This window comes from Gekko japonicus, unplaced genomic scaffold (assembly GCF_001447785.1).
Source record: "Gekko japonicus isolate JY-2015 unplaced genomic scaffold, Gekko_japonicus_V1.1 scaffold446, whole genome shotgun sequence".
NCBI lineage: Eukaryota > Metazoa > Chordata > Lepidosauria > Squamata > Gekkonidae > Gekko > Gekko japonicus.
Window position 1 is genome coordinate 475,584 of NW_015168058.1, and position 27,727 is coordinate 503,310.

Consider the following 27,727-nt stretch of genomic DNA (forward strand, 5'->3'; position numbering starts at 1 on the left):
CCTTCCCCTCTCTCGCTGCGGCGGCGCGGGGCCCCGGGGGCGACGCCCGAGCCGCTCCTTTCGCCGGCCTTGGCCTCCGCCGCCCCCCTCGCGCCTTTCCTTTCCCCTCCCTCCCTGCCTGCCTGCGAAGGACGGGCCCGGCCGCTGTCACGTTGGCAAGCGAGGGGACGGGGCTCCGTGTGCCTAAAGAACAACCTGTTGCCAGCAATGTTCCCTCTAAGCTGTGGGGTCTTGTGAGCAAAAATCCTACCTTGTGAGCTCCTGGCACTAAAGTGGTGAGCCAGCGATTGGGCTGCTGCATAAATTAGGTTGCCCTGGAGCCCCATCCCTTCCTGAGCGAAGACAAAAATCCGTGAGCCGGAGGCTGAAACACTCTGAGCTGGCTCACACTAGCTCAGCTTAGAGGGAACACTGGTTGCCAGCAATGTTCCCTCTAAGCTGTGGGGTCTTGTGAGCAAAAATCCTACCTTGTGAGCTCCTGGCGTTAAAGTCCTGACCAAGGGATTTGGCCACTACTGCATAAATTGGTTGGCTCTGGAGCCCCGTCCCTTCCTGAGCGAAGAGAAAAATCCGTGAGCCGGAGGCTGAAACACTCTGAGCTGGCTCACACTCACTCAGCTTAGAGGGAACACTGGTTGCCAGCAATGTTCCCTCTAAGCTGTGGAGTCTTGGGAGCAAAAAATATAGTTTGTGAGCTACTAGCATTAAAGTTGTGAGCAAGCGATTTGGCTGCTGCATCAGTTAGTTTGCCCTGGAGCCCCGTCCCTTCCTGAGCGAAGAGAAAAATCTGTGAGCCGGAGGCTAAAAAACTCCGAGCTAGCTCACACTAACTCAGCTTAGAGGGAACACTGGTTGCCAGCAATGTTCCCTCTAAGCTGTGGAGTCTTGGGAGCAAAAAATATAGTTTGTGAGCTACTAGCATTAAAGTTGTGAGCAAGCGATTTGGCTACTGCATCAGTTAGTTTGCTCTGGAGCCACATCCCTTCCTGAGCGAAGAGAAAAATCCGTGAGCCGGAGGCTAAAAAAACTGAGCTGGCTCACACTCACTCAGCTTAGAGGGAACACTGGTTGCCAGTAATGTAAGCTGGGTGGAGGGAGCGGAAGAGGGTGGCGGAGGGCAGCCGTGGTGTTCTGTAGCAGGACACCTAGAGCCCGGGGGCACCTTCGAGACCCGCACAAGATGTCTGTGGCCTGAGTTTCTGAGAGTCAAAAGCTCCCCCCATCAACCACGAGGAGGAACGGAGATCCCGGAGACCTTCTATCCCAGTCTGGAGGGGTTTTTTTTTGGGGGGGGGGGGTTGCAAGGAAAGGAATCGGGATGTGGAGCTAAAATGCAGAATGTAAATCAGGGAGTGGGAGGAGCGCATCCTGGGCGGCTTCAAAAGGGAATCGGATAAGCACCTGGAGCAGAGGTCCATCAGTGGCCATTAGCCAGAAGGTATAGATAGGGACTCTGGGGCAAGGGATTCTCTGTCTTCTTGGTGCTTGGGGGGGGGGCAACAGTGGGAGGGCTTCTAATGTCCTGGCCCCACTGGTGGACCTCCTGATGGCACCTGGTATTTCTGGCCACTGTGTGACACAGAAGAGTGTTGGACTGGATGGGTCTTTGGCCTGATCCAACACTGGCATCTCTGGTGTTCCTATGTCTGGGGCAAGGGATGCTCTGTCTTCTTGGTGCTTGGGGGGGGGGGCAACAGTGGGAGGGCTTCTAATGTCCTGGCCCCACTGGTGGACCTCCTGAGGGCACCTGGTATTTCTGGCCCCTGTGTGATACAGAGTGTTGGGCTGGATGGGCCTTTGGCCTGATCCAACATGGGCTTCTCTTATGCTCTTATGTCCTATCCTTCCTCTTAGAAGTCCGTCTGCCTGTCTGCTCTGTAGTTTTTACTTGGGGTGAAGGAGGCAGAAAACATAATCTTTCTAAAACTGCTGTTACATTCTCAAATACAAAGTTTTCCTCAAATATACATATTTTAGTGGCTGCTGCTGTAAAATGTGTTATTTTTGTTCTTCTAAGTAAGAAGTAGAAAATAGTTGAAAAATGTAGCTAGTTCTCCATGCACTGAGGGAAGTTCTGTGGTGTTGCAAAAATATACCAACTGTTTGCTGTTCTTCAGTGAAGTAGATAAGTAGATGTGTGCTCCCATTTAATGAATTTTTGGAGAATCTGGTAAATTTTGTTGAATCCTTCTGAAGTATTTCTTATTTGTATGTAACTTTTTCCAGATGAATTTGAGGTGACAGAAGAGGCTCCAAGAACAGCTCCAAACCCAGCCCACAGTACCATGCCTGTTGGGCCTATGGCTGTCAAGCCGACAGGTACAATCCTGCTCTATTTCCTTATACCCCAATTGGCTCACTGTAAATATTAAAACAAGAAAATGTTCTGCAGAGCAGAGTATAAGCAGTGAACCGTCTTTGTATGTGATGGATCTCTTAAGTGCTTTTTATTAAGAAAACTTTTTTGGGTTTTATCTTGGAAAGTCTTATTAGATTCCATGCTTCCTCAGCTTATCCAACAGAGCAGGCTGTTAAAAATCAAGAACATTTTTTGATTATTGTAAAGAATGATGTAGACCTTAATGGTGGTGCGGGGGGGATTATCAATCTGTACATAGTTGGTTGAACCTTTCAAGAAAGCATATCTGCTTTTCTAAATGTTTGCATTAATCTGGGTAGATGAACGAGGGTAGAGAAATCAAGATGAGCTGTCTGCAGCAGACTCTTTTTTAGAGCAAGAGTCCAGGAGCATCTTAAAGACTGACAAATTTTGTGGCAGGGTATGAGCTTTCGTGAGTCACTGCTCACTTCTTCAGATAAGGGTAGATAAACTCTGCGTTCTTACTGTAAAAAAATCAGAAACAGCTTTCTGGGGTTTCTTTCATAGATTAACGATGAAGGGGGAAAAAGTTAGTATTTTGTTATGCCAGTAACAAAATACTTTGGAATACAGTGGAAGGCTGTTTGCTGGCTCATCAAATAATTTAATCTCTGGAATGAGGTAGAGATTTGTGTCAGTCTTTAGAACTGGAGTCTACTAGTTCATTTTTTAGCACAGTCCAACAACAGCTAAAATGATTGCTTGCCAATACAACTTGTTTCATGTGGCTTGGACTGAAAGCTTGCACCATCACTCTTTTGGTACAATGACAAGCCTGATGAAACCTAATCTTACATGGATTCATCCTTTGTGAGTAAGAGCATTGGAGAGGGACAGAGTTTTTTAGGGTGTGAATGAAAGGAATGCAATACCTTTTCAGAGCAAATTTTTTAAAAAACAAAACCCTATTTGCTGCACTATTATGAAGTGCCTTTGAGGCATTTCTTACAGAAGTGAGTATTATGTAATGTGTAATTGGTTTGGCATGACATGTTTTGTTTCCTTCTTTGTGTATGTGTAGGGGGGACACACTAAGAAAAATATTTCAATCCCCAAATCCTTCTTTTGGTGATTATAATAGTATATAACTGTATAACAGAATATAACTGTACTATGTACTATGCAGTAGTAGATACGGGGTTGGATCAGCTTTTCCACTAATGAAAAACAGGGAACCAAGGATCTCTGTTGACTTCCAGAAAGACTATGGTAGGGATCATGGGGACTGTATGGACAAAAGATACCTGGAGCAGGAACTGTAATAAAGAAGGTAATTGAATGAGAATGAGTGAAAAAATTGGCTGGATCTAACTCATGGTCATTATGACTGTTTTGTTCTAGGTGGCTTATGTTTGCTTGGTGCTTATGCAGACAGTGATGAAGAAGAAAGTGAGATGTCTGTGAAACCACAGTCTACAGGTGTAAATAGCAATAATTCAACAGATATTGACAGCACCCTGGCAAACTTCCTGGCGGTTAGTAGGAATTCTGTTTTGGGTCATTGATTGACTGACTCCGTTTTACAAACTGGAATAGGAAATTCAGAGGGGGGGGGGAATCTCACAAATAAATTGTAGGTTGTACTCAGACGAGAAATGGATAAAATCAGGTGACCACAGACCAGTGTGTTAAAAGTGTCAGGTGGGAAGTGTTTAAATCTTTGGCTTGGTGGCTGTTTCTACATTGTTCCCAGTGTGAGTTATTTGAACCAAATATTGTGATCCCATTTGTCTCTCATTGGATTTATTTCATTTTTAAAGGAAATTGATGCAATAACAGCTCCTTCTCAGCCTCCTGAAACTGTTGCTTGCTCTGCGGCTCCACCTCCAACCCCTCCGCGCCCAGAGCCCAAGGAATCTGTCACCAGTCAAATTTTATCTACTGCAAATGGAACAGATCAAGCAACAGAGTGGCAGTATGACACTCAGTGCTCGCTGGTAGGAGGTGAGTTCTGTATAGAACCAGTGTGGTATTGTGGTTTCTGATAGATAAGTTTTATTGTCTTAGCCATACGCCATAACAAGTATAGTGGTTAGAATGTTAGACTATAGGCCCCCTATGTGCCTCTGCAAAGGGGAGCAACTGGCAGAAAATGCCCCTTCTACCCCACAACACCCACTGTGTGTAAGTAGGCCAGAGTATGGCCTGGAAACGTATACCAAACCAAGATGGAGCAGAACCAAACAAAATGGATCCTAGCAACAAAGAACAAGTCTGAACTTGGCTGCGGAGGTGGCTTTAGGGCATCTGTCAAATGAATAGTTTCCCCCCATCTAAAACAAAGTAATATTTCTCTCTCTCTGTTGGGGCCCACAGGAAAGATACAAAATCCTATCACCTAGCTGTTTCCTTCCTGGTCAAATCACCCTCATCAGTAGGCTGTTCACACAACTGCGTAGCCTTTTCTCTCCAACAATCAGGGATCAGCAGGGCATTGTTAACTTCTTACATTCGTAGCTGCATTCCAACAGAAACATTAACAGTTCCTGTCTGCACCAGGAAATCCATTCATCCACACAGATGCAAAATATGACGACGTCTCTGGGAATGCTACGCAGAGCCTCCCCTGCACATTGTTCTGGTCCCAGTTAATCCCTCCAGCAGCATCGTTTCACGGGGCAGTCCCATTAGCCCTCAGGTCCCATTTCCCCCTATAACTAGGCAGCCCTGGCTCCGTTGCTGTGTGTCTTGTCTGGGCGCCTAGTGACAACGCACCCACCCACCCCCTTATTGTTTGGGTCTTTCTTGAGATGCTGGTAGCCTCACTTCCTCTCTCTGTAGACCCCACCTGCTTACCTCTTAATGGTTTTACGCCCTCTTGAGGTAACAGGTAGGATGATGGGTGAAAAAATTAACCAGAATTCACTGTCACATTGAAGGGCTCCCGGATGACTTCTGGGCTCATCCTGGAAATGGCTTTCATGTAATAAATGTAACGGTGCCTCCCCTGTGTCCCTGCCCACGCCCAGTCTCCCTCTGGCTGGCAACCCTACTGGACTAGAATCTGGGGGACCCTGGTTCATATCCTCCTCTGCAGTGGAAGCTTGCTGGGTCACCTTGGGCCAGTCACACAGTCTTAGCCTAACCTACCTCATAGGACAGTTGTGAGGATGAAATGGAGGAGAAGAGAAAGATGTGAGCTCCTTTGAGTCCCTTTTGGGGAGGAAGGTGGGTATTCTACATATGAATAGCCCTAGTTCCAATGGCTTTTCCCTTTATTTGGAGTCTGTGACGTGGGAAATTGAACACTAACATTCTGCAGTAGCTAATCTGCTAGGTGTGTGCTGTTCAGTGAGTGGCGGTAGTGTGAGAGTGGTGGAAGGATACATTCACAACCATTATCTGTCTCTGGTAGTATATAGAGGATGCTCAGTACTACAGGTTGTGTTTATTTGCCTGCAACCCTAATGAAAGGGTCTACTCATTGAAGTCTTGCATTCCTTTTGCAGTGGGAGTCGAGATGGGAGACTGGCAGGAAGTTTGGGATGAAAACACAGGCTGCTATTATTACTGGAATACTCAAACCAATGAGGTTACTTGGGAACTCCCCCAGGACCTGGCAACACAAGTTCAAGGTCTCCAGCCTTACCAGCACGGGTAAGAAATGTGCCAGCATGTAAGCTGAATTTGAAGGTCCTTCAGTTCCCATTACTAACTATGCTGCTCTGTTAGTTCTGTAACAGACGCTGATGAAAACTATCTGATGGCTGCAGATTTAAGCTCCCAGGGGAAAAGTAGTGGTGGCGGCGGCAGTGCTGGACGCAAGACAGCCCCTTTGAAGCGTGAGCTGAAGAAGGTCAGTATTGGTCTGGCTGGTTTAGAGGCCATTTTTATGTCTACTCTTGTAACTTCACCAGAAAATGTTTTTCTTTGGAGTACCTATTTTGTATGGGTTCAGATTGGTTTGTTTATTTAGATGACATAATATTGAGATCACGTCAAGGCAGAAACTACCTTTCAAAGTATCTTAGCAGCACAGCATACTATTAAATGTTATAAATAAGTCATAGATGTTATTTGCCCTGGTGCATCTGTAGAGTTTAAAAGAACCATCTTGGCAAAGGACAGGGTTTCATGGCTCAGTAGAAAGGCATATACTTTGCATGCAGAAGGTCCAGAATTCAGTCTCTCATGTATCTGAAAACCCTACCCCTCATGAGTACAAGCTCTGAGCATGTTCCCTCTGGTTTCTGAGCCTTCAAATGCTGGCCCCACTTTGAAGGGTAGTAACGTAAACTAGAAACTTGTTTTTCTTAAAATGTAAGTTGAAGTTCTCAGGATGTCAGGAGTCAAATCTCATGCTGACTGTGGTAAAAGCTGTGGAAGTAGGACATTCTTAGCCATGTATATAACCTGCATGGGTGATGGTAATAATCTTTTAAATATTATACTACTTTTCTATCCTACACTCAAAAGTAGTTTCCATATATACAGGCAATACCATAAAGTTTAAAAACCAGCAATGACAAATTACCAGACAGTCAGCAAAACAGGTCAGTTTCCAATGACCCTTTTAAATAGTTCAGCCTGCATTTTCCCCCCCTTAAGAACTGCCAGAAGTACCACTTATTGTGTATCTCTAGGCATCCCATTGCAAAGGACAGTGGAGCTACTACTGAAAAGGCTCACATGTTAGCTGAAATTGCCCTGACCTCCCTTGGCATTGGGTTTGTGAGCATCTCCTATTGTGATGAGTACAGCACTCTCAGGTGCTCCACCACTGGGAGAGGTAGCTGGCTACAGAAAAGTTGTAATATTATGAATGAATAGCAGCATCAGTTTTGCTGATTCTCTGCGTTGAAGAAGAGTTAAACTGTTTTTATAAGGAACTGATTATGTGGGTTTATACCACTTAATCCAGTATCCTACTTGTGACAAGAGTATCAGTTGCTGCTCTGTGTAGCAGTTTGTGGAGTAACTTTCTAGGAAGATAAGTTGTTTAAGATTCTTAGCAGATGGAAGCAAGTGGATAACATCTATGAATACCTCTCAGCATTGTTGTACTCTTTTGTCTGCCTATGTGGGTGTGTTCTCGCTAGTGGTGTAGCGTTTCAGTCCTGCTTAACAAAATTTCAGCCCTGCCCTAGCTACCAGCAGATTCAGACAAACTTTCTTTGAGTCAGATCACAATCATGATGTATGTTGTGCATCTTGCTTGAGTACCAGTTTTCTTCACATGGTGGAGGTCTGACACAACTTATAGAGGAACGTGATGAATTGCAGATGACATCTTTACAAGAATCACTAAATTGAGTAATCCTCTTCAGTAGCAGTGGTGTAGAGATGATAGCAGAAGCTGTTATGGTAAACTTGGAGACAGTTTTTGAATAGTGACAGCGGCAGCAATGCCTTGGTGCGCAGGCTGACAGGTGGTGAAACAAAGTAGCATTCAGCAAGAGGCACATAAGAAGGGAGCGGGAAGGTCCTCTGATGCATGGGAACAAAAGGCTAGGCCCCCTCTGTAGCTGAAATAAACATTACCTTCCTTGTCCCTTCCTGGCATGTAGGAGCTGGAACCTTGTCCATACATGGCGTGTGATCGAGATGTGAAATGGACTAATGAGTACAATGGTCTCTCCCGTCATTAACCTAGCCATCCTTGTATCTCTAAGATGGCTCTGATTGTTCTGTCACTGGCTTTAGAAATTTAGTATTTTGGAACAAAATCTCATTGATTTTAACAGGAAGTGAATGAAGGTATCCAAGCCCTTTCAAGCAGTGAAGAAGAGAAAAAGGGAGTGGCTGCGTCACTGCTGGCCCCATTACTTTCTGAGGTGGTGAAGGAGGAAGAAGAGCGCTGGAGGAAGAAAGTTATCTGTAAAGAAGAGCTGGAGCCCCTGATGGAAGAGGATGTGACGACAGAGCAAGCAGCAACTGTTGCCGAGCAACTGGAAAGCAACAGAGATATTGGGGATGATCCTTCGCAGGAGGAGTTGTGCAGTGTGGTGCAATCAGAGGAAAGTGCGGAGGAGGAAGAAGAGCAGGACACCCTTGAGCTGGAGATGGTCTTGGAAAGGAAGAAGGTGAATGAGTTCCCTTGGAGATGTGGGATTTCTTTCCTAATGGAACTGAAATGGGTCTAGCAATTGGGAAGCAAGAAAAGAATTTACAGTAGAGGGATGGGCTGGGAGTGTCCTTTGCTGTTTGTCTGCTGAGGAGGAAGGCCTCATGCAAGAGCCTCTTTTAACACTGATAGTTTCTTCTGTTAAAATTAGCTGTCCTAGAAGGGTGGATTCTAGTGGCACAGAAATAAATAAACTGTGAACCCTGACAGGTATGAGCCCTGCCCTATAGGAGCAATTCTAAAACTGTCCAAGAGACTACTTGTAGCAGAATTGATAACAGAGTAATTGTTTTCATGTAATAATTGCGAATGAGGGGTACACCTCTGTTATGAATAGGTTCTCTTTTCCCCCTTCCTCTCAGTTGATTAAGTGCTCCACCACTGGAGTTGTTCAGTGAGGGATGTACAGCCTTCACAGACCTTGGTTTTTTTTTAAAAAAATCCACAAAGTGATGAATGCGTTTGAAGAGAGGGTGAAGCAGGAGAAGTTGTCTTGCTCAGTTAAGTGTCATGTGCACAGAAACAGCAGTGTGTGCACTGATTTAGAGATGTACTGAATTTTCTTAGGTACAAAATATTCTAGGCCTTGTTTACTGCTACTAGTACACATTATATAGTGTCAGCAGCATGGTGGTCACTGCAGGACACAGAATTAACACAGACTCTCAGAGGGCATAGATTTTGTGTTAGATAGGTAATTTAGGGAAGCATGGGAAATGATGGTGGATTTAAAGTGAGTAGTGGGTATTAGAAATGAAAACAGTAAGTAATGTGAGGCTACAGCAATTTAAGGAAAGGCTTGGTTAAAAGAAGTGGGGGTTGAAGGAAGATTTGAAAGGAGGAAGTGTTACCTAAACTGGACTGGGGGGGGGGGGTTAGTTGTTCAAGGGTTTCCAGAAGGGTAACAAGGGATAATTTTTCTTTGTATATGGAAGTTTTATTCCAGAGCAATATTCCCAAATGAAAAGGGACAGAGACCAACCAGACACACCACTAGGAGCAAACCAAAACAACCAACCCTTAAGACTACGAATAAACCACCCTCTCCCTCCCAATAGATACACACACACACATTACAAGGCTAGGATAAGGAAGAGAGAAGAGACCAGAGAGGGAAAGGAGGACATTCAATATTACCTGATCCAAGGGAGATAAGAAGTGGAAGATTGGGGGAGTCCATGCAGCAGAGGTCCAAGGCAGCAGAGTGTCAAGGAGAGGGGCCTGCGAAGTGGTTATGGGGTATCTAGGTGGTAGGAAGACTTGACACACCTTCCACCAACTTGGGATGGTCTTTTTATGGGGAAGGATCTCAAAACTAGACATGAGACCCCACTTTCTCAGTGTTGGGATTGGTCTGAGATACGAAGTTTGAATTTGACTGGGCAGTTTGACGGTAACTGCTGTCAAGTTCTGGCAAAAAGATTAGGAGGGAAATACCTGACATTCCCAGGTGGGGCAATAGTTGGACTGGTTTAGCATATTGATAAAGGACCAGGCTGGCGTGAATAATGGGTTTGATGGCTCATACTGGATGGATCAAAAGTTAAGCAGTCTTTATCAATGGCTGGGTTGGGTTAGGGATACTTAAGGGTTGCCCAGCTGTCTATATCTGGAAATGGTTCAGATTGCCTTGATGAAGTATCCCTTGGAGTAAGGGATATGTTTGTATTAATGCATGCCTTGGAGCTGGAGAAATGTGAATACTGTATACATTACAATGACACCCTGCCTCCATGATAGAATTTACCTTTGGTCATGGCAGGACAGGTGTGCTTTTTAGATTCATTTTTGGGATTTAGGCTTTCAGGAGGGTGCCTTTCAGAACAACTAAGGGGAGATTGGGGATCAGGTTTGAGGGGTCTCAGCAGGAGGAGGGGACAGGAGCCTCATAGAAAGGAAATGTTTCGTGTATAGAGGGAGGCTTTTCTAGACAGATCAGGGTGATTGAGGATAAGAGCTGCAAGGATATGTGAAACAAACGAACTTGTTTCTTTGGTCCTGAATTAATATCCTTTTTTTCTAGGCAGAACTGCGAGCTTTGGAGGAAGGTGATGGCAGTATTTCAGGCTCAAGTCCACTTTCTGAGGGGAGTCAATCGGATCTAGCAAGGCGGTTACTACCAAAGCAAGGGAAATGGAAATTATTTGGGGTGGCCAGCCCAGAATCTACCAGCCGAGGGTCAAGCAAGACAGGACAGGAGAGTCCTGAACCTGGGGAAACAGGCAAGTCTTCTGCCAAATGGCCATTTCAGCTCTCTTATCCAATAGTGAGGGTAGATTTAAGTTCAGTAAGTAATACTAAATATATTCGTAAAATAGTATGAGGACCAGCTATTGGTTACTCTTCTGAAGATTCTTACTCTGTAATCTCAATGCATTGTCTCACACATTGCTTACAGCTATGTTAAGAAGTCAGGAGTCTCCTGCCTCTTTGACCAATTTTCTGTATCCTTTTTTCCTGCCTATATTAACTCATTGTAAGGATGTTGAGGGCTGACCAGTGGAAAATGAGGCTTACAAATATTTTCTGTTTTCTTGCTCTCTGTTCAGTGGTGAAGGAAGTGTCAGAAGTTGCTGATGAGAATTCAGGCAGTGAACTGGACACAGAAGAATTACAAGAAAAAGTGAAAACACAAGGGTCTGTCAAGGTGGAAGATGAGGAGCAGGACTTAAGGGTATATGGGCCAAAGCAGGCATAATGCTCTTCTTGTTAGGACAGTACTAGTGGCATCAAATGTACATGAGTGAGCGTGTCTTCAGATAGACGTAGCTTTTTTTTTTGCTTTGTTCTCTCAGAGACCAATCGTGTATGTGCCCTCTGTGCTCATGTTCCAACAAAAGATTCAGTAAGAAAATAACACACACACCTCTTTCCTTGGTATAGTGGTTAGACTGTCAGATCTGGGAGACCCAGGTTTGAATCCCCACTCTACCATGAAAGGCCACTTGGGTGAATTTTGGGCCAGTCACACTTTCTTGGCCTAATCTACTTCACAGGGTGATTGTTAGGATAAATGGAGTGGAGACCAATGTAAGCCTCTTTGGGTCCTGGGGAGAAAACGAAGGTATAAATAAATTGTATTTGCATACAGCTAGTTGCCATACAGTCACACAGACCAGATTGTTAGGAAAAAGAGTCCGTTCATTTTTTTTAAGTCACCCCCATATTCTTTACACCTCTCTTGTAGTGTAAAGTGGCCCTTGGGTCCCTGTTTTTACTTAATCTGACCAGGAGGACTTTGAAGTTCTGCAACTTACTGCACAGCATGCTTTTGAAGAAGAAGAAGAGATTGGTTTTATACCCCGCCCTTCACTTGGGAGTCTCAGAGCGGCTTACAAACTCCTTTCCCTTCCCCTCCCCACAACAGACACCCTGTGAGGTGGGTGGGGCTGAGAGAGCTCTGACACAAACTGCTCTTTTTCAAGGACAGCTGTGCCAGAGCTTGTGACTGACCCAAGGTCACATCAGCAGGTGCAAGTGGAGGAGTGGGGAATCAAACCTGGTTCTCCCAGATTAGAGTCCGTACACTTAACCACTACACCAAACTGGCTCTCTGAAACTGTTCTAAGTTATGATTATTCCTTAGGGTAATTTCTGACATTGCTTTTATTGACACATCCAAAGCCATCACAAGATGGGAGTGTCTTTACTTTTTGGCCTCTTGGAAAAGTGGAAATGAAATATATTACATTTAAGATGTGTGTTAGTGAGATGTACAGTGAGAGACGTTGTTTGGTCATATGTGTTTTGGTGTTCCCTCAGATCAGTTGTTTGTTGCTTTAAAAAAGTACTGTTGGGAAACAACCTTTCTTGTATGAAAATAAGCTGCAGTGGAATAAATTACATTGTATGTATGGGTTATGTAACTCCTGTAGCTAAAGACAAAAATATTTAATTCTGTCCTGGCAGGAATATCTGAGTGTTCCACGAGAGTGTACTCTGGCATTCTCTAGAAATAAACTGATTGCCACAAAACGTGTCCATCAAATTTCACCGCTTGCCAGGTTCTGCTTAGGTCACACATCTTGTTAAAACAGATGTTGTCTATATGCTTCATAGAGTAGTGCAATAGCCTTGTGATTGACCAATTCTTGACCTCTTGCTTGCCTTATTTCTGGCAGTTTCAGATTGGAGAGCTGGCCAACATGTTGATAAGCAAGCTTGAGTTCTTGGGCATCAGTAGACAATCCATCTCTAACTTCCACATGCTACTGTTGCAGACTGAGGTAACTGAAGTTTTAGCTTTTTTTGAAAGTAAATCATATAGGGAGTGGAACAGTTGACAGCACTGCTGTATGACAGGACTGAATCTAGCAAGCTTAGGTACTGTGGCTGGGACAGCAGGATCTTTGTCCTTCCTGCCCCCTTCCCCCCCCTTCTCCCCACCTCCCCAGCTGAATGTTTTAGTTCAGCATTGTATTTAAGGCCATGTCGGTCTGTACATATCCTCTCCTTGATTTTGTTGTATGTCATCTGTTTTGCCCCTTTTTGTGTTGAGCCAGCATTGTCTGGGACTGCGGGGTCCAGTGGAATGTCGAAGGCAAGTTATCTACAGATGTTTCATTCTCTCTTGCTTCTCTGCCATAGACTCGTATTGCAGATTGGCGGGAAGGAGCTCTCCAAGGAAACTACCTCAAACGCAAATTGCAAGATGCAGCTGAACAGCTAAAACAGTATGAAATAAACGCCGCCCCTAAAGGCTGGTCCTGCCACTGGGACAGGTACGCACTCTTCTCCCCCTTTCACCTTTCACATCTCAGACATGATTTGTGACCATCACCACCTGCCGACGTGCCGTCGTCTGTCTGGAGACTGAGAGCAGCTGCACTTAGCGGTGCTGAGCGGGCAGAGAGCCTCCGGCACATACAGAGTTCTGGCCAGCCACAAAAATTGGAGAGATATAAAGTCTGTGTTAAGTGTGTTGAAATGGATTTGATTCCGCGATTGGACAGAGCTGGTGTTACTCTTGAGTGTAAATGCGCTAAGGAGGGCGGGCACGGGGGGTCGCGCATGCAAGAGCTCTGTGCACATTGCAGGATCTCAGGAACTCCGCTCCCAAGTAACATCTGTGTCCTTATGGAAAGCTCACTGACTGAGGATCTCAACGAAGAACAAGATTACTATCTCCTGCCAGCAGGTCAGACCAAACTATTTCTTCTTATATTTGGCTTTCTTGATTATTTTTGTTTATTTGAAATCTTTGCTCTTTTGTTTTTCAGCTCCCAGATCCTCTCCCTCTCAGTAACAATGCAATATGTCTGAAACCAAGAGTATCATAAATGTGACTGCAGCAGTCCATGGGGGAGCAGCCGTCTTTCATAAATTGGGCTGTTTCTCTTTTGCTATTCTGGAAGGAATTGAACCCTGAGCCTACCTAAAAAGTGCATTCCTAGTGCATCCTTCTGCCCTTATAGTATACCAGTCACAAGCGGGCAGTTTCACTAGCCCTCTACTCTTGAAGTGGAGTGTCAGGGCTGTGATCACAGAGCCAAGCAGCACAAACAGTTTGGAGCAAGCCCGTGTTGTATGTCCTTCCTCAAAGCTGTTTGTTGCCTTTGAACAGCAGTTCAACTGCAAGCGGTTCTTCCTGTGAGAGCACTGCGCTGTCGCGGGAGAGGACCATTTTATTGTGTCTGTACGGAGGGGAGAGAGTAAAGCCTTGTTTTCTTTCTTGTGATTTAGGGACCATAGGCGCTATTTCTATGTTAACGAGCAAACAGGCGAATCCCAGTGGGAGTTCCCAGATGGGGAAGAGGAAGAGGAGGGGCAAAACTTTGAGAATAAAGCAGAAGCTCTTCCTAAACAAGGACTGAAGGAGAAAATGGATTCTGGTGTGGAATCTGCTGATCACACAACAGGTACTAGAAGTGGTGGGTTTGCAGACCAGATGGAAGATCATTTTTAGAAGGTGAGGGAAGATTCCCACTACAAAAAATCATAGAGTTGGAAGGGACCTCCAGAGTCATCTAGTCCCAACCCCCTGTACAATGCAGGAACGTCACAAATTACCCCCACCCCCAGTGTGGGACTGACTTCGTGGAGGGAATTCCCCTGCACTGGTTGTGCCCCCCGCACGGCCTGCACTCTTCCGCATTCCTTCCCCCAGCAGCCTGCACAGCCCCTCCCCCTCCCTCCCTTCCCTCTCAACTAACCGCCCACCTTTCTTTTTCTGTCCTCCAGCACCCCAGTCTTCATCTTAGCCCACCCTTTCCTCCCACTAGCAGCCCCTGTGGCCTTTCTCAGCTAGCTTCCTTGTTTTCCTCTTCTCACACATTGCTGCCTCTTGGCTGACACTAAATGAGGCCCAGGCACCTCAGCCATATTTGGAGGTGTCAGGCAACCCCCCAAATGGCCTCAGAGATCTCTTGATTTATGCTGCTTGCAAGATCCCTGTTGGCATTTTTTAATGTTCCAATGTCTCCACTTACACACGTTGTTGCTAAGATTTTGAGGTTTTTAAAACCCCAGTATGTTTTTTTTAGGTCTTAAAGTTTTCAACAAACTTTTGGAGTTCCCCAAGGTTTGCTGAAACGTCTCCCTTACCTGCACATAGCTCCACTGTGAAGGATTTTTTTATGTTGACTAATGGCCCAAGTTTGGAGTTAAATGCAATGTATAAAATCAAAGGGATAAAGGTTTTCTCGCTGATTGCAGGAAGACAGTTGCTCAGAATGTATTCATGTATTTAAACTTTCAGCTGGATAGTGAAGGTGAACGGAAATGAGTTTATTATGCTCAGAGCATTTCTTTGTGCACCCACACTATAAGCTAGCTATTCCGGAGGTTCACACAGTGTACCTCCTGCACCATTTGGGGATTGGAAGTGCAGTTTCTTGATGCTTACGATTGGGTATTGTTCAGTTGCACTTGAACATTTGGGGATCTGGTTTAGTGGGTCGCTTAATGACATAAGCCCAAAAGGATGGCTTTGCAAAAAGTGTCTCGCTCTGGAAAAAAGGAGAATCCTAAAAGCTTAGAGGGAAAATGATGCACTGGATGGTTTGCCTGTTATGAGTGTGAGGTAATCAAAGATTTTACATGTGCTTCCTTCTAGGTTCTCTTGGTAAAGAGTCTGGCCAAGCCGCAGCTGCCTCTCTTGTGCCTCTTAGTCCGTTCTGGACTGTGCTTCAGCCCTCTGTCCCTGTACTTCAACCCCCTTTGCCCTTGGAAATGCCGCCCCCACCGCCCCCGCCCCCTGAGTCACCGCCTCCTCCACCGCCTCCACCGCCTGGAGAAGATGGGGAAATACAAGAAGTAGAAATGGAGGATGAGGGAGATGAGGAGCCACCAGCCCCAGGAACAGAGGAAGATGCTATTCTGAAGCCTCCTCTCCGACCAACAGTTGCCAACAGTCAGGTGAGGTAGTATGCAGACTGTGAGAAAGTGGTATCAGGTGTCATTGTGTAAGCTGTATGGATGTGCAGACTTCCTTTTGGTACACTGTAGTTCTGTGTGATGAAATTGTCTTGCCCTCTTTGCGAATAATAAAATGCCCGTAAAACAAACTAAACTATGTCTATGAGCTTATGCAGTCTAATCCTGACTATGTACCAACAGTTGTACACAAACTCGCTGGGCTTCCAGGTAAAGATCAACTTCTAGAGGTGTGCAAAAAAAATAATGGTATTTTTCGGCTACAAGTATATTGAACATGGAAAATATCAGTATTTTCCAATAACGGTATGGCATTGGGATTCGGGATTTTTTTTTTGGAAAACCCGAAATTCCTCGGCTTTATGATATCCTATGGGGACCATTGGTCCCCATCTCTTCTGTAGAATAATCCTGTTTTGGGGTGGCAAGTTTCCATGCTCTCCGTCAGCCATTGGCCTGTCAGCTGCCACTCAAGAGTACTTGTGTGCCATTGGCCGGGTGCTGCGTCTGCTCCTCTTCCCCATCCACTCCCCTTTCAGCCACTGTGCTGTCAGAATAACTGTCTCTTTAAATGCCTATTGTCTTTTCCAAGTGTGGCAGCAGCGCGACTCAGCGAGTGAACTCAGGAGGCACTAGCCCAGTCATGTGGTGGTGGAGCTTGGAGAAGTCATTTAAAGAGACTGCAATCTCTTGAAATGTCTTCTCAGGATAGCTGAATGCACCCAAATAAAAGCCCCCCCTCCGCTTTTTTGGGAGTCAGCCAGTAAGGTATTTTTGAGGGTATATTTTTTTTGCTCAGGTAAACTGAACGCACATCCCTGTCCACTTCTCCTGAATGTTCTCATTACCATATGAATATGCAGAAATACTCAGTTACTCATAAAACAAATGTAACCCCCAAAAGTTCAGAATGCAACAAAGGAGAAAATTGACAATACTTTCATTATTAAATAAAATAGTGCAAAAGTGCAAAATACTGTAGACTTCTACAGTTAATTCACTGAAAGGAAACTGATACAACTGCAGTGAAGTCTGAGAGTTGTAGTTGCAGATAAATACTGTAAAAGTGATTTTTTTTCAGTTACTTGGCTGCTCTCATAGAGTTCTTACAAAAGTGTTGTACTGTTCAAGAAGTGCCAATCAGAATTTGATTTGGTCCATATCCAGCATGGAAGTAAGAGTTCCACTTGTGCAAAGAATTGCCTGTCAGATATCCATAAAGATGCTCATTGGCAAGATCTGAGTATTGTTAATATTCAGACATCTGCACTTTCAAGACACCTTCTGAAGGACTACTAAGAATAGGGCTGTTGTTTTTTAAAAAATCCTCCTGTCTAAAAAAGTGTTTTTAGGCATGCAGGCAAGTCAACACTGATGTATGCACAATCAAGATTTCAGGGATCCTTATAGAGTATTGAAAGCCTTTGTGTGTGGGTCACTTAGCTGGAGTAGAGAAGCTCTGATGTTCCTGGACACCCAGTAATTATATCAGCAAGGAGCACATCTTTATGTTAAAGGAGGCTCTCCATTTAAAGCTTTGTGGAAGAAGGTGTGTGTGCTTGAAGAAGATTGTTCAGATGTCTCAGTAGTGCAAAGCATTTGTGATACTGAAAGTGAAGTATGTGACATAACTTTTTGACAGGTAGGAAACAGTTGAGTTAGTTAAGATTGGCAGGTCAAGCTATGCAAGGAGATGATTACCTTTGCTTCTGAATCCGTTTGTGTGGTGTTCCAAAAGCCCCTTATTGACAACCAAACTGTTATCTCTCTCTTTCCAGAGCACCTCTGAGACCAGTATAGCCCTACCTCTGTTGGAAAAATCTCTAAAAAGGAAAGCCTCTGAAGTGAGTGTGGGCTTGGTGCAGCGATCAGCAACTATTGGAAGCTGTCCAGTGCTCTATGGCCAGTCTGTCCTGGGTGCAGGTGAGTGTCCTCCGTCAGATTCTGCTTTGCTACTTGATACCTCTGGCAGGGAATTTTAGCAATAGCCACATCTTTTTCTCTTTATACAGGCCCTCAAACTGCAGGGGTGAGCTTGCAGCAGAGTTACCTCGGAGTAACACAGCCAGCACTCATGAGCTATTCAGAGTGTAGTGTCTCCATTGGACTTCCTGCCAGCACCACACAGCCAGTTCCTTCTCGAGGGGCCCCACCTGCCACTAGCATGGCAGAGCAGCTGCCACCACCGCCACCACCACCCCCTCCTCTCTCACCACCTCCACATGTTCCCAAAACACTTCCCCCAGAAAAGTCAAAAAAGCTCAGGAAAGTTGGCAAGGTAAACATTTAAATTTACATTTTTGTTTTCTCTCTGGAAGAGCCAAAGTGAGCAGCAAGCTGCATGTAGTAATGTGCATTATTTTACCGTGTCAGGCTGTAGAACTGGTACACCTTGCAATGACGGATATACAGTGGATATCTCAGGATCTTCAAAGCAGAGAGAGCTATGGGATTTCCAGATCCCATGGACAAAAGTAAATCAAAAATGTTACAATGAGTCAGTCCTGATCACCTGGGAGATCACTAGTTTCAGGCTGTTTGTTTTCCTGTTCTGTGCTAGGAGATGTGTTGTGTTAGCCAGAAAGCATAAAGCCTTTTTCCATGGAAGAAATCTTATTTGCTCTGTAGAGATTATAGGAGTTCTCTTCATCCTTTACACCAAAAGCTGAATTTCCTTTTCCTTAGAATACAATAGAACAAAGTTAGAGTCCAATGGGAGCTGCGGTGGCTCAAGTGGTTAAGACGCTGAACTGCAGGCTGTGGAAGGTCGGTAGTTCAGTAGTTTGAGACCCAAGTGTGCCGCATGACGGAGTGAGCTCCCGTCTCTAGTTCCAGCTCCTGCCAACCTAGCAGTTCGAAAGCAAGACATTGCAAGTAGATAAATAGGTACCACTTCGGTGGGAAGGTCACAGCGTTCCGTGCACCTTGGTGTTTAGTCATGCCGGCCACATGACCACATAAACGTCTTCTAACAGCGCTGGCTCTTCGGCTTTGAAACGGAGATGAGCACCGCAACCCTAGAGTCGGATTCGACTGGCTTTCGAGCCAGGGAGACCTTTACCTTTAGAGTCCAATGGCACCTTTAAGTCCAACAAAGTTTTATTCAAGATGTGAGCTTTCGTGTGCACACACACTTCATCAGACTCATTGAAATGGAATTAGAGATCAGGGTTGTATATATAGATAGCTTGTTAAAGTAGCATGCAAAATAGTGAAGATATTTTTAGCAGATCAAAAGAATGACAAGCTGGTTTCTGATTATCATCTGTTTTGGTTCAACTGGGCGGGGGACAAGAAGCTTGTCATTCTTTTGATCTGTTAAAAATATTTTCACTATTTTGCACGCTACTTTAACAAGCTATCTATATATACAACCCTGATCTCTAATTCCATTTCAATGAGTCTGATGAAGTGTGCGTGCACACGAAAGCTCACATCTTGAATAAAACTTTGTTGGTCTCAAAGGTGCCGCCGGACTTTGTTCTATTGCTTCAGACCAACACGGCTGCCCAGCTTGATCTATCTTAGAATACAGCGCAAAGTGCCACTTGAAAGTTGTTCTTTGACCATCATCATGAAGTTTTTTTCTTTTCCCCTGATGTGAACTGCCCCAATTTGAGACTAGCAGAGCAATCCTAATTAGAATTACACCCTTTTAAACACATTTAAATAAATTATCCTAGCTAGCATCTGTGATTGGGATTGGAAGCAAAGGGTTATCTGATATCATTTCTCTGATCCTCATCATATCATACTAAATGTTTTGCTGTAGAGAAAAAAGGTCAAGACAAAGATGCCGTCTTTAGTAAAGAAGTGGCAGAGCATTCAGCGGGAGCTAGATGAGGAGGAGAACTCTAGTTCCAGTGATGAGGGTCGGGACGTGATGTCGCAAAAGCGAATTGAGGAATGGAAACAACAGCAGTTAATCAGGTATGGTGAGGAGAACTGCGATGTATGACCAGTCTGGGAGTTGCTGTAGCATATTGGCTGAAGGATTGATCTGTGAATCAGGTCGTTCCTAATTTGAGTCTCAACTCTGCCACAAACTCACCTTAGGCAAGCTATTGTGCTGTAGTTCACCGTTTACAGTATGGAGACAATAATACCTACTATATGGGATGTAAGAATTAGCTAATGTGTGCACTTAGAATACTTGAAAGCATTTACATAAATGCTGAGTATTTAAGTATTACATAGTAGGCCATCAGGAATCACAGAAGAGAAATCACACCACATTCCATAAAGAGCCTCTGCTACAATAATCCCACCCTGACCTGGATACCCCAGGCTAGCAGAATCTTGTCAGAGCCTGAAAGCTAAGCAGAGTTGGCCCTGGTTAGTATTTGGATGGGAGACCCCTAGGGAGTAGCAGGGTCACTACACAGAGGTATAAGCAATGGCAAATTACTTCTGGAAGTGTCTTGACTTGTAAACCCCATGGGATGGCCATAAACTGGCTGTAACTTGACAGCACAAAAAAAATATCTCCCTTTCCTTCCATTTAATTTATTGTAAGTGTTCTCCTCCTGGAACAGGCTCTGTCCTCATCAGGCTCAGGGGTGTGTATAATCTTTTTCCTTTGATTAACTGAAGCCATTCTTTGCATACAAAGGGAGTCTCCAGAGTATGGTGAGAACTCCTCTACCTTGTCAGTGAGTAGCCTGGATTGCTGCTTTTGTTGTTGCAATGGGGCTCAGCAACTTTATTTTATTTTATTTATTATTAGATTTATACCCCGCCCTCCCCCAACGGGCTCAGGGCGGCTACAACAGAGGCAATTGCCATAACAACGACTAAAACAACATAAAAGCAATCATTAAACAGTATAAAACAGTCATTAAATAAAGTGCGGTGCTCTTGAAGTTAAATTTACTTAATCCAAGATGAATTCCATTCATCAACCTAACCTGACAACATACATTCTTCGGTTAACTAGGCGTCTACCCAGGGCCAGCTCACCTCCAGATCTAATCCACCATAGAAGATGGCAACTTGGTGGTGGTACAGTGACGGCGGCGGCTCCTATGCAAAGGCCTGGCAGAAGAGCTCCGTCTTGCAGGCTCTGCGGAACTGCGCCAGGTCCCACAGGGCCCAAACCTGCTCTGGGAGCTCATTCCACCAGACAGGAGCCGCTGCCGAGAAAGCCCTGGCCCTGGTTGCAACCAGCTTGATGTCCTTGGGGCCGGGAACCACCAATAGGTGCTGCGACCCCGACCGTAGAGCTCTTGGGGGAACATATGGAGAAAGGCGGTCCCTTAGGTACGCTGGACCCTGGCCATCAAGGGCTTTATAGGTAAGAACCAGCACTTTGAAGCGAATCCGGTATGCTATAGGCAGCCAGTGCAGTGCCTTCAGCACAGGCTGGACGTGGTCCCATCTAGTGAGACCCATCAACAGCCTGGCCGCCGCATTCTGCACCAGCTGCAGCTTCTGGATTTGCGACAAAGGCAGTCCCATGTAGAGAGCTTTGCAGTAATCCAACCTTGAAGTGACCGTTGCATGGATCACAGTGGCCAAGTCATCGCGGTCAAGGAAAGGAACCAACTGCCGCGCCAGTTATTAGATACAGTGATTATTTAACCACTTACATGCCATGTTCCCACTCCCCTCCCCCCCCAAAAAAAACATGTTTGCTCAAGGTAGTTCACCCCCCCCAAAAAAGAAGGCAGGAAAAAACCTGACCTGCAGTTACTGATTGATTTAGCATTACGACAGAAAAACAGCACACCTTCCCCCGCAAACAGTCTCCTTCCCCCGAACAGTATGACCTGTCAATTAACAGCCAGCTGGAAAAAACCAACATGCTGTCTGGATCCTGGTTAAATCAGTTCTCAACACCAGTCACTTCGAAGAAAGCTGACTTTGATAGATACCATACTGGACATGAGCTATTGTTAGGACTGAAGTTAAACGTGCAAAGGTTACATATATATTGGGTTCAAGTAAAGGCACTAAAGATCAGGACCCAATCACCCCACGGTATTTGCCCGCCAGAATTAACAGTCAACTCCCCCCCCCCCACTAAGCACGTACCTCTCCCAGAGCATCCCTCCCCCCAAAACTGATTCTTCCCCCCCCCCCCCAGACACATAGCAAGAAAAACAGAATAGCAGACATTTGAGAAGCCGGGACATTTGGCCCCATTTGACCTCTGGCACAATGGCAGGCGAGCTGTAAAATGCATAGGGACCCTGACACATGCAGCCCTGATGCATCTCCTTAAGGAGGGCCTTCCACAATGCTGCTGCCGCCACTGAGAGAGTGGGCCTGCACCGGGTATGATCAGATAACTCTCAGGGCTCTACTAGAAAGAATCTACGTGAGGATCTGAGGTGGGAAATGGTTTATACTCAGACAGATGATCCTTTAAGCGCAGTCCAGATTGTAGAGGTTTAAAGGTTATAGCTAGCACCTTGAATTAGACTTGGAAACACATTGGTAACCAAAGTGGCTGTTCTAAGATGGGAGAAATATGTTCCCATGTTCACGTTTAAGCAACAAATGAGTTCATCGTCATGGCTTCTGTGCAGGCACACATGGGACTGTGCAGTCGCAGGCCAGCCGCGGAAAAGGTTTCCAAGCTTCCTAATAGACTAGGAGCGCCCCTCCTCCCTCTGGCGCTTTCCCGCCAAAACGCTCACATGACCAGGAGGAGGGGCGCTACTCCCTCAGTTCTCTTTCTGCCGCCATGGAGAGAAGATCTCCATTGCTGTTCTCTGTGTTTTTTCTTCACCTCAGTTCTGAGGCTGAGGAGACTTTTTTCTGTTAACAGTTTTTATTCTAGTGAAGAGTATAATACATCTAAAGAAGAAATGCATTGTGGATTTTGGTTGTGTAATCATGACTAAAAACAGTGCTGTTCTACGGCCATTCTCTGTGCCTTGGCTGCCTAGGGGTTCAAAAACAGAGCTGCCTGCTCTTGCTGTCACCAGTTTCCCCTGAAGGCATGTGTGGAAAGAGTTGGACTCAGAAGAGCTCTCTTCGAAGGCTTCCCCCTCCCTGGTGAGGAGGGGTGGACAAAGAGCCTGGCTTAAATGGCACTCTTCGGAGGTTGCCTGTGTGGAAACAGCCTGATGAAGGCCAAGTCCCACCTCTGCTGAGGTGTGGTGGACAAACAGCCTGGCTTCAATGGCCCTCTTTGGAGGTCGCCTGTGTGCCTAACAGCCTGATGAACGCAAATCCCCCCCCCCCCCCCCGGGGGGGGGGGGGAAAAAAGGGTCTGAATGGAGGCATATTCCCCCCTCCGTGCTGAGGTGTTGTAGACAGAGCATCAGAGTAACTGGCTCTTTTCATGGGCTTTGGCTGTGTGCCTTGAAGTCACAACCCCCTTGACGTTGAAGCATTTCTGCCCAGTCATTCCCTAAGGGGTCTCTGGCCTCTATGCCTTCCACGTCGACCTAGAAGCCCTTCCCTCCCCCCTCCCTTCTCTGAGAGAGAGAGGGGAGAAAGGCTGGGAGGTGTGGCTTGGCAGAGGCTGCTTGAATGAAGGCCCCTCCCTTCCCTTCGAATGAAGAGGCTTGGAGGTGTGGCCTGGCAGAGACTGCCTGCCTGAAAGATTCTCTGGCCACTCCCACCACTTCCAGTGAAGCAGCTTGGGGGCATGGCCTGGCAGAGGCTGCCTGTCTTAAGGAAACTTCCCCCTCTCTCCCTTTCTGTCAGTTCTGACCATGTTACAGAGTAGGATAAACTCTGTACTACTCTTTTGTTAAAAAAGAGCATATGTTTTTTCTTCTCAAAACAGCTGCCCTAATAGACAAGGGCCCAATGGGCACACTATAATTAATGGCTCTTGTTGCATCCTCTGCTACAATCAATGATTGTATTCTTGATTCCATGTGTCATCTATATTATTCCTGTTGGCCTACAGGTCAAATACCACTTACTCTTTATTTAACCTGTGCAGAGTTTTAATGATCTAAAATATACCCAGTTGGGATGCAGTTTGTTTCTTTTTCGTTCTATACTGCACTTTCCCATTAGTTTATAAATCAACAGGTCACTATGACCCTTATACTATTCTGTTTGACCGTATCTTAATGCACTGTGGCTCACAGTCTGTGCTGGTGATCTGCATGATAAATCTGTTCCTTTAATTCAGATCACTCATGTTACCCTACCCTAGTCCATGCTAGGAGTTAATATAAACAAAATAAACAAGCAAAAAAACCCAAAACAAAACCAGAACAAAACGAAGCATTAAAGTAAATGACCTCACAGACGTTGTGAATTCTGCTGTCCAGTCGGACAGCATTCTGGGGCAATAACAGGTTTGTTGTTGGATCCCTGAGTCACATTTCTTTCCCGCCTTCAGTTAACATGATGTCTCAGGGTTCTGCATACCTTTTGTCCATGTACAAGAGGCCAAGTTCCATCCTTGGCATCGCCTACTGACAAAGCCTCTGGTCTCTATAGAAACTGCAGCAAGGTTTGGACTCTGCTTCTTGTGCTGTTGAATATTTTTGGCAACTGATTTGGAAAAAAGAACCTTCTCTGATCTTTTCCTTGTTGGATTACTAAACATGCTACAAAATAGGGGTATAACCCCTTGTTTTATTTTTGACACATGGTGCTTCATTTATGATAGGGTTCTAACTTATACCCTCTCCATGCATGAAATTTCAAAGGGTGATGTCCTGCTGGAATACCCTGCCAAGGGCCGTCTCTCACTCCTCATGTAATGCATGGTCAGCGTCCTCACACAACCCATCCTTGTGGGTCAGTTGATGCTATCACACTGTGAGTGCACAGTCATTCATTACCACTCTATGTATGATGGCTCTTTTCTTTACCACATTCCCACATGTATTTTGGTGGGGTCACTTGCACAGAACTTACTGCTCTGGTATAAGAGAGTTCTGGGTGAAGGTCAGTTTGTGCCGCTAAACAACTGTTGATAAAGCGGTCAGTGGTCTCCTTCTGAGAGCTTCACACCCACCTCCTTCACTGAGTGATCTTGCTAATCTTCCCATGTGGGACTGTACAGAAGCCACAACGATGAGAACAAGGTTGCACTTACCTGTAACTGTTGTTCATTAAGTGGTCTTCTGTGCAGGCACACATCCCTCCCTGCCCCACTGTGAACTCTCTGGAACGTTGGTTTTCTAGGGGTCTCCGGTGGCGGCATGGAGAGAACTGAGGGAGTAGCGCCCCTCCTCCTGGTCATGTGAGCGTTTTGGCGGGAAAGCGCCAGAGGGAGGAGCGGCACTCCTAGTTTATTAGAAAGGTTGGAAATCTTTTCCGTGGCTGGCCTGCGACTGCGCAGTCCCATGTGTGCCCGCACAGAAGACCACTCGATGAACAACAGTTACAGGTAAGTGCAACCTTGTTTTACCCTATTTTGCACCAATTCAAGCTTCAATATTAATTTCAAGAGCAGCTCCACATAAAGAGTGTTACGCTACTCTAGCTTAGCTTCAGAGTTGAAGAAGCATTGGATTAATATAGCTGGATCCTCAGAACTCAGGAAATAGTATTTTGCACTAAATCCAACTGGTAAAAGCCATCCTTTGCTACTGCATTTGCCTGATTTTCTAAAAGGTTGGAATCCAACAATACCCCTGTGCTCTAACTGAGGTGGTCAAATTCAATCATGATCCTATCTGATGTGAGCAAGGACATATTCTTGAGTCTGTGCTTTACTAGCCAGCATACTTCCAGCTTGGCTGCATTCAACTTTAGCTTATTCCCCATCAGCTACTTGGCCACAGCCTCCAGGCTCTGGCCTAGCACATAAACCACTGTGTCTGACAGCTTATTCAAAGGAATGCAGAGCAAAGTGTCATTGGCATTGATGATGGAGGTTCAGAAGATCTCATGCAAACATCAAACAGAATGGGCAAAAGGCTTGAAGACTGGAACCTGACAGGACAAGTCCCAAGCTCCTGATTCCTCTTCGTCCATGACTTTCTGTATTCAAGATATTGAAACCACCCCATGTGTGTTTCAACTGCACTTGAAGTGTTCCAGTAGGATTGAGTGGTCTGTGATCCAGCAGGTTGAAAAAAAAGCATTCCGTTAATGCAGCAATATTCCAAGCTCCACCAGTGCAAGAAAAGTGCTTTTCCTCGCAAAACAAGATCAGAAGCCAGATTGAAATTGATCAAGAATAGACAGTTTATTGAAGAAATCATAGAGCTGATTAAAGTGGCTTCCCTATCCTGTTCCTCAAAGCACTCTGTAGGCAAGATTTCTACGTTATTTGAGCCATTTGCAGATATGGTATGAAGTACTGACAAAGCCAGATATTATTTGTGAGTTTCAGTGTCTTGCATTATTGGCCAGCTTTAGGTCAGTCTAATTGCAGTTACCTGCAATTAAAGGATAATCACTGAGGTTTGTTACTCCTTCTGCTACAGCTTCAGACAAAAGGGGAGTTGTAGGTAGGAATGTAGTACGTACAGAGTGGATGAAGGCCCATAGATTTTGTGGTGCAGTACCCCTTCCAGCAGTCACGGCCTATAGCACCAGAAATCTTACATGTTGTGTATGAAGATGGAAACCTGACTAGTTTCATACTTCAGACACACAATAAAGTGTAGCAGTATTTGTAGAATCACCTCAGAAAGGACAATCTGACACACCCTTGAAAGGTATCATGTCAGAATTTTTTTTACTGTTTATACACACACACACACACACAGTTTGTCATTGTATAATGTATCAAAGAGAGCAGGTTCTTGGTTCTCTTGTCACAGACAGATGGTTTTGGAAAAGTTTTGACCTCTGTAGGTCCTCGTCTGCAGGTCGGCTAGTCTAATGTTTTCCCTGTTGCTTTTGGCAGTGGCATGGCGGAGAGGAATGCTAATTTTGAGGCGTTGCCTGAGGACTGGCGAGCTCGGCTCAAGAGGAGGAAAGTCACTTCAAGCACATAAATGATCTTTCCCCATTTTTTAAAGCCACACATGTACAGTTCATATCAAAATGTTTTACTGTTGTAAGATAAACCTTTTAGAAGAGAGATGCATTTCAGCTGAATGATATGGCTGTGATCACATGGACTTGGAAATCCTTTTGGAGGTGTTTATGGCAAGTAGACCTCTGAAATAATGTGTAGGCTGGCCACTCCTGTCTTAAAAGGCTCCTACAAATCCCACCTCAAACAAAGCTGGAATACTGTTCTGTCCAGTTCCCTGGTAGAACTGGTACTAAGAACTGATTCATGCACTCTGTGGAGTCGGAACTGGATTCAGTTATTTCCACTCTTCCTTGCTAAGCTAAAAAGTGTTTAGTCTAACTCTTGTTTGCAAAACGTCCAGCTATAATTGCCATTTGCAATGTCTGCAGGCTGTTGTTACAGAATGGGCAAATGAAGGATGCATATTCTTTTCAAATAGCTGCAGAATGTGTTCAGTTCCTGATTTTTGCCAGCACCTTGGTTTTGGGCAACATTGTTCTTTGTTGATGATTGTTGACTCAGACTCGTGTTCCTGTCATTATCTGTATCAGTCCTGTTTTCCTTGAGCATTTCCACTTTGGCACTGTAACATGCTAATAGTTCCACTGATTTGGCTGCAGCCTAGTGGCCAGCCAGGTAGGCAGGAATTCAGTATGAATCCTACCACTCCTGAGTCCTGACTGAAAGGGAGACTGTCCTCCTGCCTTTTCTGGTGAGCATGGTGAGGCAGTGGCATGGGCGACTGTAAATGTGCAGTTGCTGACTCCTCTACCGTACCAGAGGCTGCTGTAATGAACATGCAGCCTGTACCGGATGCTGGCCAGCCAGCAGACATCCCATCTACACAGTTTTTGCCCTGGCCGTCTTGTCTTGCCCCCACCAGGGAAGGCGGCACCCTGTCCTTTCTGGTCACTCTTCTGACATTCTACCCAACCTCTCAAACCATTATTTAGAAGCTACTACTAGTGAAGAGGGAGAATAAACTTGTCTAAGTCCAGGTCCCCCCCCCCCCCAT

General features: G+C 45.3%; 1 protein-coding gene across 2 annotated transcripts; it reads left to right on the top strand.

Moving 5' to 3' along the window:
- The first annotated feature begins 2,249 nt into the window (after positions 1–2,249).
- Positions 2,250–27,727, top strand: FNBP4 (formin binding protein 4). Of its 2 annotated transcripts, XM_015414514.1 has the most exons (16): positions 2,250–2,319; positions 3,722–3,855; positions 4,141–4,324; positions 5,830–5,977; positions 6,053–6,176; positions 8,065–8,403; positions 10,468–10,666; positions 10,994–11,118; positions 12,566–12,670; positions 13,032–13,165; positions 14,127–14,302; positions 15,499–15,800; positions 17,597–17,741; positions 17,831–18,096; positions 19,591–19,748; positions 26,599–27,727. In XM_015414514.1, exons 1-16 carry the CDS (start codon positions 2,286–2,288, stop codon positions 26,687–26,689), a joined length of 2,664 nt encoding a protein of 887 aa, XP_015270000.1. In that variant the 5' UTR covers positions 2,250–2,285; the 3' UTR covers positions 26,690–27,727. The 2 variants fall into 2 exon arrangements, with proteins under 2 accessions (XP_015270000.1, XP_015270001.1); XM_015414515.1 differs by lacking the exon at positions 12,566–12,670.

What these genes read in the sequence shown, in the direction of transcription:
- FNBP4 (XM_015414514.1), top strand. Translation starts at nt 2,286, where the DNA reads ATGCCTGTTGGGCCTATGGCTGTCAAGCCGACAG. An exon ending in TATGGCTGTCAAGCCGACAG is followed by an intron (nt 2,320 to 3,721) that starts GTACAATCCTGC and finishes GTTTTGTTCTAG; the next exon opens with GTGGCTTATGTTTGCTTGGT. An exon ending in TGGTCTTGGAAAGGAAGAAG is followed by an intron (nt 8,404 to 10,467) that starts GTGAATGAGTTC and finishes CTTTTTTTCTAG; the next exon opens with GCAGAACTGCGAGCTTTGGA.